Below are 14200 nucleotides of genomic sequence, written 5' to 3'. Positions count from 1 at the left end.
TCAGTGAGGAGCAGTAAAGACTTGTGATTAGGACAAGGGACTTGAGACGTGATGAGGATTTCAAATATAAAAGGCAACTATACAATCAGCGTTAGCTCACTTCTTCCAAAAACTACCCATTGCTCTGTGGTTGTGCTCTGTTGGTTAGCCTAAGTAGCGTTTCCTAATTGCTCTGCAGGAGCGGCGCCATTCTCTGGAGAATCAAGTGAAGAGATTAGAGACTGTGGAACGAAGAGAAAACCGTCTAAAGGAAGATATTCAGACTAAATCTCAACAGATTCAACAGATGGCAGAAAAAATTCTGGTGAGCAGAGGTGAAAATGAAAGATAAAGGGTAAGAGTTTGTAAGAAAGGAGTAGGAAAGGAACAGAAGACATAGAATTGCATTGAATAAGGAGGAAATTGTTGAATAAAGGGATTCATTTTGTGTACCATCCATACTGGAAAAGCTTGAGTTCTCAAATTCTGTTTGCACCTTTTGGTTACAAACTATACCCTAACCCTTATGACTATACCTGTAATCTTAAGACTGCTTTAAAATTCTGGTTGTCTTGGTAGGAACACACTGAACTCAGTACAGGATACTGCAATAATAATAACATTGATATCTAGATTTTAAACTAAATTGCAAAGGAATTTAGAGGCCAGGTCCACTTGAAATGCTTACTCCTTGTAGCAGTGAGAAATTAGTCATCTAAAGTGTTCTTCTCCAAAGGTAATATTTGTTGGGAATCCATTTGCACCCACATATCTCTGTTGGCAATTTCTTGTTTCTCTCATTGTTTAACATATTAAGACTTCATATTGAGCTGGTACTTCAGTCTACAGGGAACCAAACAGAAGATATTTCAAATACTTCCCTGGGACAAGAACCATAATCTCGGAGTAATTAAAATAATTAGCATTTCTAATGAGTGCTCTTTTTCTGTTGCAAATATGCTAAGAATGAAAAGGTATTATTTTTATTAGTAGACATACTTGAAGAAGGCCAAATGGAAACATATAACCCTATTTGGACAAGTATGACCCATATTTGTTCTGGGTGGCAGCTGCATAGATAGACTTCAGCATCAGAATGTCTGAGAGCTCTCATGAAAAGGTAGAACCAGATCTTTGGTGGCGTTCTTTCTTTCAGATTGTTTTGATGACATGAATGCATGGTAAGTGGGAGACTATGGCTTTGCTGGGCACAGAGCCAACTTTATATTTAGAAATGGTGTAAAACTTTGAATTGTTGTTGCATAAGCCTCTTGTGTATATTTGGGGATTGTTCATTGGTTTTGATTATGTTCTCAGTGGAGGAAAATCTGGAAGGGAATGCAGAAATATCTGCTAATTGTTTTACTCCATGGGATATGTTTAGCATTTCTCAAAGATAGTTTCCATGGAGTTCTGACAGAAGATTGGAGAGATGCAGAGTTATTTTATAAAACAAAAAACAACCATGTCAAGCAGGCATTAAAAAAATAATCCTATAGTTTCATTCCTAGTCCCTTGCAGCTGGTAGTCCCAGCTGATCTGGGAACTACAGGGTGTGAGTTCTTGTTTTCTTTTTCCCCCCCTTTTGCCCTCTTACTTCCCTCTAGTTGATCTCTTCAAACACTTTTGACTTTTCCTGGTATAGAAAGGACAGAAGGATAGCAGAGGTGCTGGTATAGAAAGGACAGAAGGATAGCAGAGGTGCTGATGATACAGAATTGAATAGGATAAAGTAGACACTGTTGAATAAATTGGATTGGGTTTGTGCAGTATTCATATAGTACCTAAGAAGTCCTCCTGGATCTGCCTGCATAAAATTAAATAAGAAGTAAGAAACAAGATACTTATTAGTACTTGAAAGTGTAGTTTGTTGCTATGATGCTAATAGCAATTGAAAGTTAGAGCTACATAGAAAATAGTAGGTGAGAACTGGAATGGTAAAAAGATTACCTTTTAAGTGCAAACAGACTATTAAATGCCTGTCATAAGTTGGTGAAGCTCCTCAGATGTAAGCAGTCTAATGCTGGTAGCTTTGAAACTGTTGCTGATCTGGTGGTCTGATTCTCTGCCAGGACCTGAAATGTGTGGGCTTCTGAGGGAGGTGAATTGTCCCTCTTGTTGCTGGGAGATAGATTTCAATTGCAAAAAAGCAGTAATCTCCATTTCTTGCAGAAGTTTCGGGTACTTGGCACGATAGCTGACCTACTTTTGGTGAACCTCCTTTTTGATTTCCTCTTCTGGAAAAAGAGGTCTACTGCAATTACTGGAGCAAAGAAATCTGTGTGGTTTTCAAAATGAGGGGGAGAAAAGAATGTGAAAAGGGAATTTGTGCAGTAGTGAAGGCAGGCAGGAGTCCTGCATGCATCCCAAAACCTGAACTTGTCTGTGCAGCAGCCAACCCAGCAGTAGTGAATGACAGACCTGGATCTGCCTGATGTACTAAAGAAATTGTTAGGATGGCAAATATGACAGTGAAGGAACATAAAGTTCTAAGCTCGGCTCTTGGGAGGTGTACTATTTGAAAGGTGTTTATAGATATATCCCCAATAATAGATTCACACGGCAGACTGTTCCTCTTACTAAAATAACTAACCTCTGAGATGCAGAATTATCTCAGTCTTGCTGTGCATAGCTGCAACTATCGGCTGTGAGGTAAAGAGGTTAAAAATAGTCTGGTACCATCTACCATATATATCGCATCCTGTACTTCTCGTTTTCAAAACAATTTATAAACGGTCATTCTGACAACATTTGCTTGATGAACGTGGCAAAATAAATACTAGTCCTGCTCTGTGTATATAGAATAAAAAGCCTAATGGCAGTGCCCCATTATTGAGACCTTCTGTGAGAAAGCAAAGTGAGAGACCTTGTTAAAAATAAATTGAACTTCCAGTGATGCCATGCCACTGCAGCTCTGAGTGTTTTTAACTGCTGGTTTTCACAAAACATGCTTGGCCTGTCTGAGAATATGTTACTGGGAATCAGATTCTTATTGTGGAAGTAGAAATCTTTGTCTTTAGCAGTATGTTGTCTCTATAGTGTACAGGTCAGCAGCAATATTTAAAGCTTAAAACTGATCATGTGCAGCTCTTGTAATGTTGTTTTTTTCCCCCTCTTTCCTTCTATGATGTGGTCATACAGCGTAGAGCCTTAAAAAAATGACAATGGATGTTCAGTGTCTGTGTAACACACGTGCACAACCTATCTGTGTCTGAATATAAATCTCTGCTGCTTTTAGGAGCTGGAAGAAAAGCATCGAGAGGCTCAGATCTCAGCACAACATCTGGAGTTGCAGCTGAAACAGAAGGAACAATTCTATGAGGAAAAACTCAAAGTAAAAAAAATCTTCTTATCTTCCCACAAGCTTTTTGTGGGTAGAAGGGATTCAGGGAAAATGTGTTTCCTTTGGGCTTTGATTGCTATGTCCTATGAGTTGCTGTCTTGGTTACAACTTCTGAAATGCTCAGAGAGATTAGTGAAATATGAGTGAGTTTTTCTTGTAGTCAGTGTCCTTGTACCTCATCTGTTTTTAATGCTGTATTAAGGTGACAGTTGAAGTAAGAACTGTAGGAATTACATAATTGTTGACTGCAATTTGTTCATTGCTGACAAAATAATACTTACTAAATGGTTTTGGATCTCTCATCCTGAAAAATAGTTTGTTTCCTACTGAAGATTTTCTGATTTCAGAGTATAGAATGTTTCTAAATTTCCACCTTCTTGGAGCTGTAACATCTGCCAAGAAGCCACAGAAACCACCCACTTTGTTTTTGTCTTTTCCAGGGTAGTATAAGACTTTAACATACAGTTAGAAATAGAATTATAGACACCATCTAAAACTAGGAAAAACAAATTGGGAAATGTGCTGTGGTTAAGGATTTTTCTAAAGAGCCTGCAATACATCAGCCAGTAAGTGCATTTTGTAAGGATCTCTGTACTAAACATCACCTGTTCTCAGCAGTTTTTATCTATTAGGTTTACCTAGGACTTTATATTTCAGCTTAATTGTGAGAGGATGTAGAGGAAAAAAGGTATTTCTGTGGGAGAAATGAGAAGGGAAAAAGTGAAAAGATTTCCTGGTAGATCTTGTGGTATTCAGTAATGAGAGAGACAGAAAGTAGGAAGGCAAGAAGTAAATCTTGGGAAAAGAGAAGCTCTAAGATGGAAACTGGACAAGATGACAGGGCTTGGAAAAGGGTTAAAAGGAAAAGACAGACGGTGAATTATGGGGACATATGACATAGGGTTTAGTAGAGGGGATCTGGAAAGCAGATGAAAGAGATTCAAGGCATGAGATATTTATAACTGGAACGGTAAAAGATATCCTGTGGTGCCCAGACTTGTTAAGTTCTAGTAAGAGTTGTGTCTGTAACACTTCTTTGTGCCTTTGAAAACCCGTCCTTGAAGAAAACGATGTTCAGTTTAACAACTGATTTAAAACTCAGGACTTGTCAACAAAACCCATATATTTAATTAAAAACAAACAAACAAACAAAAGAACCCACCAAATAGTTACTTTAGCCCTGTACCCAGTATTTGTGTCACAAAAAAGAAGTCTTAGCTCGTTCATTTTGTACCTCTGACCTAAAGAACTAATGGATGTTTCTTGAGCACAGTGTAAATATCTTTAAAAAAAAAAGAAAGTCATGTCTTCATCAAACTTCATCATAAAATTCAGTCTTCAGAGATAGCTGAGGGGAGTTTCAGGGTTTTCACGCCATTGCATCTTGGGTCTAATGTTGCTTGACATGTGATGAATTGATTAAAAATTATCAGTGTTGATGATTTTTTTTCCTGCTTGTGCTTTGCCCTGTGAAATGGATGTAATCTAGCCAAAAGTAATGCCTTCATTTAGGTTTTGGAAAACCAGATGAAGAAAGATCTTGCTGATAAGGAAGCGCTTGAGAATATGCTCAGAAGACACGAAGAAGAAGCACGTGAGAAATGTAAAGTCCTGGCTGAACAGAAAGCGGTATGTGTAGTTGAACTGGAAATCAGAGTGTTCTAAGAGCTTTTTTGAGACAGTGATTTTCAGCAAGATAACCTTGTTTGAGCTTTTCCATTGCTGCTGAACTGTCTTGAGGGATATCTTTTAAAAGGTGCTTTCTTTTTATTATTACAAGGGATCTTCAAGAATATTTTCATAAAAGTAAAATGTAAGTTGCTAATATAATGGTTGCTTTCCTCTAGTTATTAAAGCAGCAGGAAGTACTTGCAAACAGCTTCAGTAGTGGCCCCCATGATGCTCTTTTTCTCAGCCATTGGATCAATGTTCTTTTAGTGTTGTTCCTGGAAAAATTTCCAAAACATTTTTTAAACGTTGCTTTTAAAATCACTTTTATTGTGTAATCTCAAAGGCACGTTGCTCTTTTTCAGATGATCAATGCAATGGATTCGAAGATTAGGTCACTGGAGCAGAGAATAGTGGAATTGTCTGAGGCCAATAAACTGGCTGCAAATAGCAGCCTTTTTACCCAGAGGAACATGTAAGTATAGCAGCTGCTATCACACCGGTCACCACTGAACAGTCCTCAGTAGGATCTTTTCTCTAAATATAAAACCAGTCCTTTGTTACAAGCTTGCTGTGCACTCTGCTTGTTTTTCTGTTAAATGTGCATGTTCTTCAAACAGCTGTGGTTCACTTCTTCTTCCATGTTTTCCCAAATATGACAAGCAAAATTGTTTGGGGCCTTTCTTGTGGCTGGTGTCTCATGTAGGTTTACCAATTATGTTAAATGAATGCTGGCAATTTAAATGTCTAAAATACCTCTGGAGAAGCATATATATCTTTTTTAACATACATATTGTTAATATTTTATTTTCCTTGGCTCCTTTGGCAGTAACTTAATATTCAAATGGAAAATGTTACATATATTTCTGTCATAAACATTCTGTCCTGCCTGATGGCTAAGAAGACAAGTAAAAAGAACTAGACATTAAGCCAGGAGCATTTGCAAGGATGAGATTTTTTTTTTTACTGCAGCAGGCAGAAGTAATATGGAACATAAGACGTCCCAGCTTCAGAATGCTGTTTCAGTTCACTTTTTCTCTATAAGTCACCTCTACTGGACAATATCTAATGCCATCTTGAATCACTGTGTAAACAGCAATTGCTCTTGTGTTGAATTCTTATTTGTTAAATATGGAGGAAATCTTGGACCTTTTCCCTATCAAATCTTTCTGTCTACTTGAATTTATTTTGCTTTTCTTGTCAGTTTGGATTCCTTATTCTCTTAAAAATGCTTTTGCTTCTTTAATAACATAAATGCATTCTGCTTCAATAGAAGGAGCACAGATTGTTTGATATGCCTCGCAGGATAGGGCTAAAATAGCATTTGCTTTTCCTGAGTTTGGAGATTCATTAAGTTTGGCTGTCTGCAGAAATGTTTTCAGTGTCCATCAGCTGCTGGATGCAATGTTAGGCAGCACTGCCCACTCCGTGGGCAGCACTTGGACGGATTCACCTATAATATTGAATAGAATCAACCAAGATTGAATTTTGGCAAAGTGTTGCTTTGTGGGTTTTTTTTTGCTGTTGTTTTTTTTTCTTTTTCTTTTCAGTGCTGATTATGCCTCCAGATATGTAATGGTTCCAATTTTTACTATATTTCAAATATCTGGCAAGTTATTCTAGCTCGAACAGCCAGAAATATTCACAGAAATAACTGGAAATTTGAATTGAGTTGCTTTATGCTCCAGATGACTTCTGGTTAATCACACAGGAAGTCTGTTGGGATGGGAATAGCTATAACTTATCTTCAGTCTGAAATAAAATGCAAGTAATGTCTCAGCATGTACCTGGGAAGCACATTCAAGCTCTTGTGCTGTAGTCATTGTGCTGAAGTGAATAGAAGACCTTGCATGAACTGGATGATCCTCTGTTTGCAGGATACTTCACTAGAGTTCAGTGGAAAACAAGGAAAATAAAATAATGCTTGAAAATATTACTTGGAATAGCTTAAGAAATAATGTCAATTAACCTAATGTTGCTGAATTGCTAGAAGATATTACAGAATCAACAGCATTTTGGGAGGAAATTTGCTTTATTATGCCTGTGCTTATAAATGCAGATAGCTAATGAGTTTGTGCTTATTTTGTGAACTGTGGTGGTGAATATGTATGAATCTGTTGTTGGACTGCATTTTGAATCCACAAAAGCTACAATCAATCTGAGCATGTTTGAAGAGGAGAATTAGTGATTTAAACCCTTCAAAGGAGTGTAGGGCTTGGCTAGGTTTTGTGCCATCAAGATGTGAGGAAGCTAATGATCATCAGCTTTGTCAGCAGGTAGCTCATTGGACAGTTCTGTCTGCCAATAATCAGTAGATATAAACTAAAAAAACCCAACAAAGAACAACACGGAACTCAGGATGACAGGGGAGGGTTCTATGTGCAATGCACAGAAGTCTGAGTGTGAGTCAGAAGATTTGGGTTCTATTTTTAGCTTTTTTAAGCCTTCCCATTTGATCTTGGGCAAACCACACAATTTCTCTGAGATAGGATTAGTAACAGCTTCTCTCACAGTGAACTTGTTAAAATATTAATTCATTAATATATGTAGGGCTTTGTTAGACTTGAAGTGGAAAGAAATTTCCAATGTGTGATAAAATTATTCTAGGAGTTGTAAATAATGTAGGAGTCATGTTTGTTTGTTTTGCATGGAAATACCATTTCACATGCTAACTGTTGCTTTGAGCAGAGGTTGCAGGGTCAAAATTCTCATGCACACAGGTAATTATTTTCATTCACATTTTAGATTTTGTTTAGAGACAACAAATCATGGTTTCGATGTAGGTCAATTTAAAAACTTATTCTAGGTCCACTTCATCTTCTAGAAGCAAATGAACAAAAATCCTACCGGAAACCCTTTGATTTCTCTTATCTCGTGGAATTATGTAGTGCAAAAGCACTGGGTTTCTGTTTTTATTTCTCCTATATCAGGAAAGCCCAAGAGGAGATGATTTCAGAGCTCAGACAACAGAAGTTCTACTTGGAAACCCAAGCTGGAAAGTTAGAGGCCCAGAATCGAAAATTAGAGGAACAATTGGAAAAGATGAGTCACCAAGATCACACTGACAAGAACCGCCTGCTAGAGTTGGAGACTAGGCTGCGCGAGGTGAAAATGAGTTTAATCCAAACTTACTTGAATGTATCGCATTTTAAGTATTACAGTGTTGATCAGGATTAAGTTGTCTTAGTTCTGTGTCTTAAAAATGATATTTTAATGTGTAATAATTTAATTTAGTCTATCAGTATTTTTCCCCCAGGGGTTCTTCTCCTGGAGGGGGAGAAAATACAACAGGTTGTTGATTGGAGTAAGTGTAAAGCTTTTTACATCTTCTTGCTTTCTCAGAATCACATCTGTGTTTTTCTTTTCTACAATATGATATTTTTCAGCTGGATTAAAGCTTAGCAACGTACAATGTTTGGCTTAGCTGTAGGCCTGGAGTCTACAGAATAGAAAGCAAATGACACAACAGAAGTGCTGTAAGAAAACAGGAGACTTATTCCCTAATGCTCATTTTTCTAAAGTTTTCAAAAAACGAACAAACAAACAAAAAAACAACAAAAAAAACCACAGTAATATGAAAACCTGCATTTTTTTGTGACCCATGCTACATTTTTAGTTCTTTCGTTTTATATAAGCTAGTTTGAATCCACTTCAGATCTTTTACCTTCTCCGGTCTCGCTCCGATAGTTTTCATTTCAGACTGAAATTTTGCCTTTAGCTAAGAGGGTTGGATGACTTGCACTTGTCCTTGTTTGGCTGGAAGTTGGCTGGGACCAGTGTAAGGCAGGCTTCTCTCACATCTGTAACGCAACAGAGTCACGTGGGATGCAAACGGACTGAGGAAAGTGTTGATATTTGGAATTGGTTTGAGCACGGAGGTCTGTTTTGCTGCTTGTTTGTTTCTTTTCCCTTTCTGGAAATGATGTTTATCCTTGACTGTGCCTCAAGAAAACCTTGAACAGAAGCTACTCAAGTAAACTCAGAGCAAGGTTATTTGCTTGGTTTCTTCAAAAATAACCTAAATACTTTTATACATGTGAAGATTAGTATTGTCTTTATGTCTAAAGATTCTCATATGCAGTAATTTCTGTGAAGAAATGTCAGCACAAACTACTTCAACTGTAATGCTTTTTATATCAGCATTTTATATGTGATATTTGAGTCACAGCTGGAACTATTCTTGTTTTCTTTTTTCATTTCAAAATGCTTTTGATCTTTTCCTAAGCAAATGAGTAGCTTTTAGGCAGACAAAGCAGCATTCTTGACTTGTCAACCACTTAAGCAATCTGTAGAGATGTGGCTTTGGGATAGAAATGGCAATGTCATCGTGAAGTGAGGTTTGAAATTAGACTATATTGCCCGTGTTTTCCTTCGTAAGTAACTTGTGTTTGGATGCTACTTCTTCATTCTTCAGGTTGGTCTTGAGCATGAAGAACAGAAGCTGGAACTCAAAAGGCAGTTGACAGAATTGCAGCTGACGCTCCAGGAGCGGGAATCTCAAATTACTGGGCTGCAGGCTGCCCGGACAGCCCTGGAGAATCAGCTCCGTGAAGCAAAAACTGAACTTGAGGAGACCACAGCTGAGGCAGAGGAAGAGATTCAAGCTCTCACGGTGAGCCCTGAAATTGGTACTAGATTAGAACTAAGAAGGTCCATGTTTTAAAATGAGGTTAAATATGTGTTTTTTACTCTTTATTTCTTTCATTTTTCAGAAAAAGGCACTAATTGTGTGTTGAGTTGATAGAGGCAGCGATGTCTAAGATGTCAAATTTTGTCTATTAAATTAACCTTGTGTGTGCTTCCTGGTAGTACTATTGGTGGTGCCCAAACTTATAAGACTCCTTGCAAGAACACTATTACTTCTGTGATGAGGTGAAAGCTACATATGAAATTGTCATTGCTAGGAGCTTTGTTCTCTGGTTTACTTATTTAAATAATGTATCACAAATTTGAAGGTACTTGATCAGAAATGTTCTGATGATTTCTTTCTCTAAGCTTACCTGCTTTATACTTGTTTTGAAAAACAACAGCAACGAAAACTAGGAAAATAGTGTTGCTAAGCACCGTAATTTTATTCCAGTGTTGATTTCATTTAAAAATTGTTATTTGCATTTTGCAGTCTCTGGTGACATGTGTGAATGGCATAAAGGAAGAAAGAAAATTTAAATTGCCCCCTTTCCCCTTTCCTTCCCCCTCTCTGGGAAGATAATTCTAAATTATATGCTGCAGGTTGCAGTCTCTTGAGTACAAAAAGATGCTTCCACATTGCTTGATTCTAAGAAGTATTTCCTTCAGAAAGGATTCTGAGGGCAGTAGGGGGGAGGGAGACGTACGTGACCTGCTGCTTCATCTGCCACTTTTAACCCTCACTGAATGACCCTCAAATCCAGTTATTATGAAGTGTTGAAAATGTGCATTCTCTTTGTCCGGTAACATCTGATAAATAACTGTCATTCAGAATATTTCTGCCATTGTTATGTTGTAGAAGGGATAGCAGGGATTTGCTGAGCTAGGTGCTTGTGTTAGCTTTGTGCTTTGGGTGGGAGAATGGGAGAACTGTGCTCTTGGAGTTGCCTTTAAGCAGGTGCACGCTGGGAAAATGCTGCAGCAACACCAAGGCTTAAGAATAACTCATTGGAACGTGGCAGCAGTTTCTTTTTGCTCAAAATTGTTATGGTCCTCTGCCAGCTGAAAATTGTCCATAGCTGCTATTATCACTGCTAATGGGGCGATGATTACGTGCTTGATATCTTTACCCTACACTGTCAGCAAAATGAATGAATGTATATGACCTGTGTGTCACTCAGTTACTGCTTCAGTTAATGTGGCAAAATGGCAGGGCTTTTGAACCAGCTGTTGTAAGACAGTGCAGTTCAGTGGGCTTGGAGTGCTTTTGATGTGGCATTTTTTCTGTATACTTTATTTTTCACGTTGCCTGTTGTGGTAAGATAATGTATTAGCTCTCAAAATTGACTTCTGCTAAAGAGTTTTTCCTGTTTAGCCTCTTAGCTGTAACAAAAAATGCTCTGAATGAAGAAATGTAGTAGGGTGCGCTGGCACGCTAACCTTTTGTTCGTTAAGATTCCAGATAGCGTATGACATTTTACACTTGTTAAATCAGTTTGATGGTCTGAATGAATTTTGTGAGAGGCCATGAGGCTGAAACAAGAACTTTTGCTTTGTCATGCTTTGCTTGTAAATCAGGAGGTAAAATGGTGCATGCAATACTGCTTTCTTTAAAATAAGTGCACGTACTTTCCAATACTTTGGATGCTGTCTTCCAAAGAATTGATTATTGCGTTTCATCACCGCTTTTTAGAGAGGCTTGGGATTAAATGGTGCTTGATGGTAGGACTCAGGTAGATTGGCAGTGCTGTTTGGAGTAGCTTGCATAATGCTTCATTGTAGTTTTTCCTTTGCAAGCATTAAACTGTATGTGTTATTTATTTTGTATGAAATACTAATCTGAGTATGGAAGTAAAACTAACTCAAAATTATGTCAAGAATGTACAGACTTAACATGGAATCAATAAGTCATCTGGTGACCATTTAAGATGGAACGTTTTATATAATTCAGTTCTTGAATTTGTGCATTTTTCTAAGTAGTTCAGAATTGGAAACATTTGATTAAGTAGGATATGACTCTTGCTGATCAGTTCTTTGTCACTACAGAGTGCTTTCATAGCGTGCGGCATCTGCCTTCCAAACTTTGCTTGCTGGTAGATTATTCTGCAGTTTGTTTAGCAACAGCTGTTGGATTCTAATTCTCATGTACGAAAAATTGATGATTAACTTCTTACCTCCTTTAGGCACATAGAGATGAAATCCAGCGTAAATTTGAAGCCCTTCGTAATAGCTGCACAGTGAGTATTAAATACAGATCATTGAATTATTTTGAAATTAAGGATAAGGAAGCAAACAATTTATTGACTTACTCCTTGATGACACTAGTTCCCAATGCGGACTTCTGTCCTAAAGGTGTTAGGAGATGAACTGATTGGATTTGATTTTTTTTTTTTAGGCTTCGGGTAAACCTCGGTTGTGAGGTTTTATTCCATTTGTGAAATTGACACTATTCTTCTTTTTGGAGAAGAAAGTAAATTAAAATATCTCATTGCAGTGCAGCTAATAAGAATGGTGAAGCAGCTGCAAACATGTTTGTAGGTAAAGATGTTTTCTACTCAAAAGGAGAAGAAAAGATCTGCCTGTCCAAATCCTGAGCTGCATTGTAGATCTAGGCCAGAGCTGATGGAAACGCATTCTTGCTACTTTGGTTTTTAAGAAGAATTTAAAGACTGAAGAGACAAAGTGTGCAGTTCAAAATGATATAGTGACGTGTGGTCATCTGTTCAAAGAGCAGAAAGAATGTGAGGATCTTAATTTCTACCTTATATTACTTGAGGTCTTGACTTGTTTCGTTACACGTTGCATCAATCCAAGGCAGATCTCAAGGTCTTTGGCTATTGATAGGAGATCCTGCAAATCAGTACTGTCTTCAAACTTGATGGAGTCAAGTCTTTCAATGACATGAAGTACAGAAATGTTGATTCCTCTGGATCAACACTGACTGCTGATATTTGTAGGCCTTTTTTCCTTACATAGCTCTGTAAACACAGCTTAACTGCTGTTTTTTGGTGTGTTTTTGTTTGTTTATTTTTAATCTTGATTGTTTCCCCACTTCCAGTGATTTCCTCAAGTTTAATTATTTTGTGCTGGATGACCAAGTATCTAACAAAGTTTTCCTATTTCAAAAATACCATATAAGATTTGCTGTGTTTTGCACAGTTCCTTTTCAGTGCTGAGCAAGGGGATTCTTGTATTCTGTTCATAGAATATACTGATGTGAAGCACTGAGGAAGTAGGGCTGAGCAAACTGTGTTAATCTTCACCCAAAATAAATTCTGCAACATAAACTTTGTTTTTTGTCATCTACTTTGCTTATGCTGAGTGATCTTTGTCACACATTCTACACCCATAGCTATCTTTTCTGTTGTTTGTTCTGTCTTGGCCTTTTTTCAGAATGGTGGCTTTCTGTGAAAATACTTGTCATCTCCTTGCAGGCAGAAACCAGTTGTGTTCTGCTGCATGGCAAGCTTCCTTCCAGAGGTTGTAACCTGTTATCTCATTGTTGTAGAATTTTGGCTTTGTAAGTGTGGCAGGCATTCTCCTTCAGTGAAGACTGACCCATGACCCATGTTCTTGGCTGAATGTAAGCCAGTAGTGTGCTCAGGTAGATAAAAGGCCAACTTTTTATATAAGAAATAGTGTAGTCAGTGGGACCAGAAGGTATACGTCCCCCTGTACTCAGCTCTGCTGACGCCTCACTTCAAGTACTGTGTTCAGTTTTGGGCCCCTCACTACAAGAAAAACATTGAGGCTGTGGGGTATCCAGAGATGGGCAACAAAGCTGTGAGGGGTCTGGAGCACAAGTCTGATGGAGAGCAACTGAGGGAACTGGGATTGTCCAGTCTGGAGAAGAGGAGGCTCGGGGGAGACCTTATTGCTCTCTACAGCTCCCTGAAAGGAGGTTTTGGCGAGGTAGGGGGTCGGCCTCTTCTCCCACATAGCTAGTGATAAGACCAGAGCAAATGACCTCAAGTTGCTCCATGGGAGGTTTAGGTTGAATATTAGGAACAATTTCTTCTCTGAAAGAGCAGTCAGGTGCTGGAACGGGCTGTCCAGAGAGGTGGTGGAGTCACTGTTCCTGGTGGTGTTGAAGAAATGCTTGGATATTGTGCCAAAGGATGTGGTTTAGTGGGGAAATATTGGTGGTAGATGTATGGTTGGAATGAATGATCTTGGAGGTCTTTTCCAACCTGGGTGATTCTGCGGTTCTAAAAGATTACAATAACATTGAGAGGTTTGAATGTTCTGCATAAAAGGATGTTTAAGTGTTGTGCATTGCAGGTCTTTTAGTGGTATGAGATCATGCATCAGACGTCCTCATCAGTAACAAATCAGTGAAATGATTCTTATGTGAATAATACATGCTCATCATACATTCTCTTTCCAGCCCAGGAAAATGTATGTATAATTTAATTGACCGTGGCTAGAAACTTTCTTTTACTGTGTTGTAAGTAGTTGTAGCTGTCTATCCTTCTAACTGAGGAGTACTGAGAGAAATGATTGGACAGTGAGGAATCAAGTAATGTCTGCTATGGTGCTTTCTCCAGATGGTTCAGCCTCATCTGTGTTGGACAGTGACACCTC

At 38.2% G+C, this 14200-nt stretch overlaps 1 protein-coding gene across 2 annotated transcripts in view; it reads left to right on the top strand.

Annotated features, from left to right (window-relative positions):
• The window catches only part of CIT (citron rho-interacting serine/threonine kinase), a 70431-nt gene that overhangs the window by 32143 nt on the left and 24088 nt on the right, over positions 1 to 14200 (top strand). For both annotated transcript variants that reach the window (XM_072351012.1, XM_072351011.1), the window contains 7 exons: positions 179 to 304; positions 3218 to 3313; positions 4835 to 4951; positions 5356 to 5465; positions 7921 to 8095; positions 9405 to 9602; positions 11800 to 11853. In XM_072351012.1, the coding sequence (XP_072207113.1) occupies positions 179 to 304; positions 3218 to 3313; positions 4835 to 4951; positions 5356 to 5465; positions 7921 to 8095; positions 9405 to 9602; positions 11800 to 11853 (876 nt within the window). The remainder of the gene's footprint in view (positions 1 to 178; positions 305 to 3217; positions 3314 to 4834; positions 4952 to 5355; positions 5466 to 7920; positions 8096 to 9404; positions 9603 to 11799; positions 11854 to 14200) is intronic.

Source organism: Excalfactoria chinensis, chromosome 16 (genome assembly GCF_039878825.1).
Source record: "Excalfactoria chinensis isolate bCotChi1 chromosome 16, bCotChi1.hap2, whole genome shotgun sequence".
NCBI lineage: Eukaryota > Metazoa > Chordata > Aves > Galliformes > Phasianidae > Excalfactoria > Excalfactoria chinensis.
This window is presented reverse-complemented; position numbering and strand designations above follow the sequence as displayed.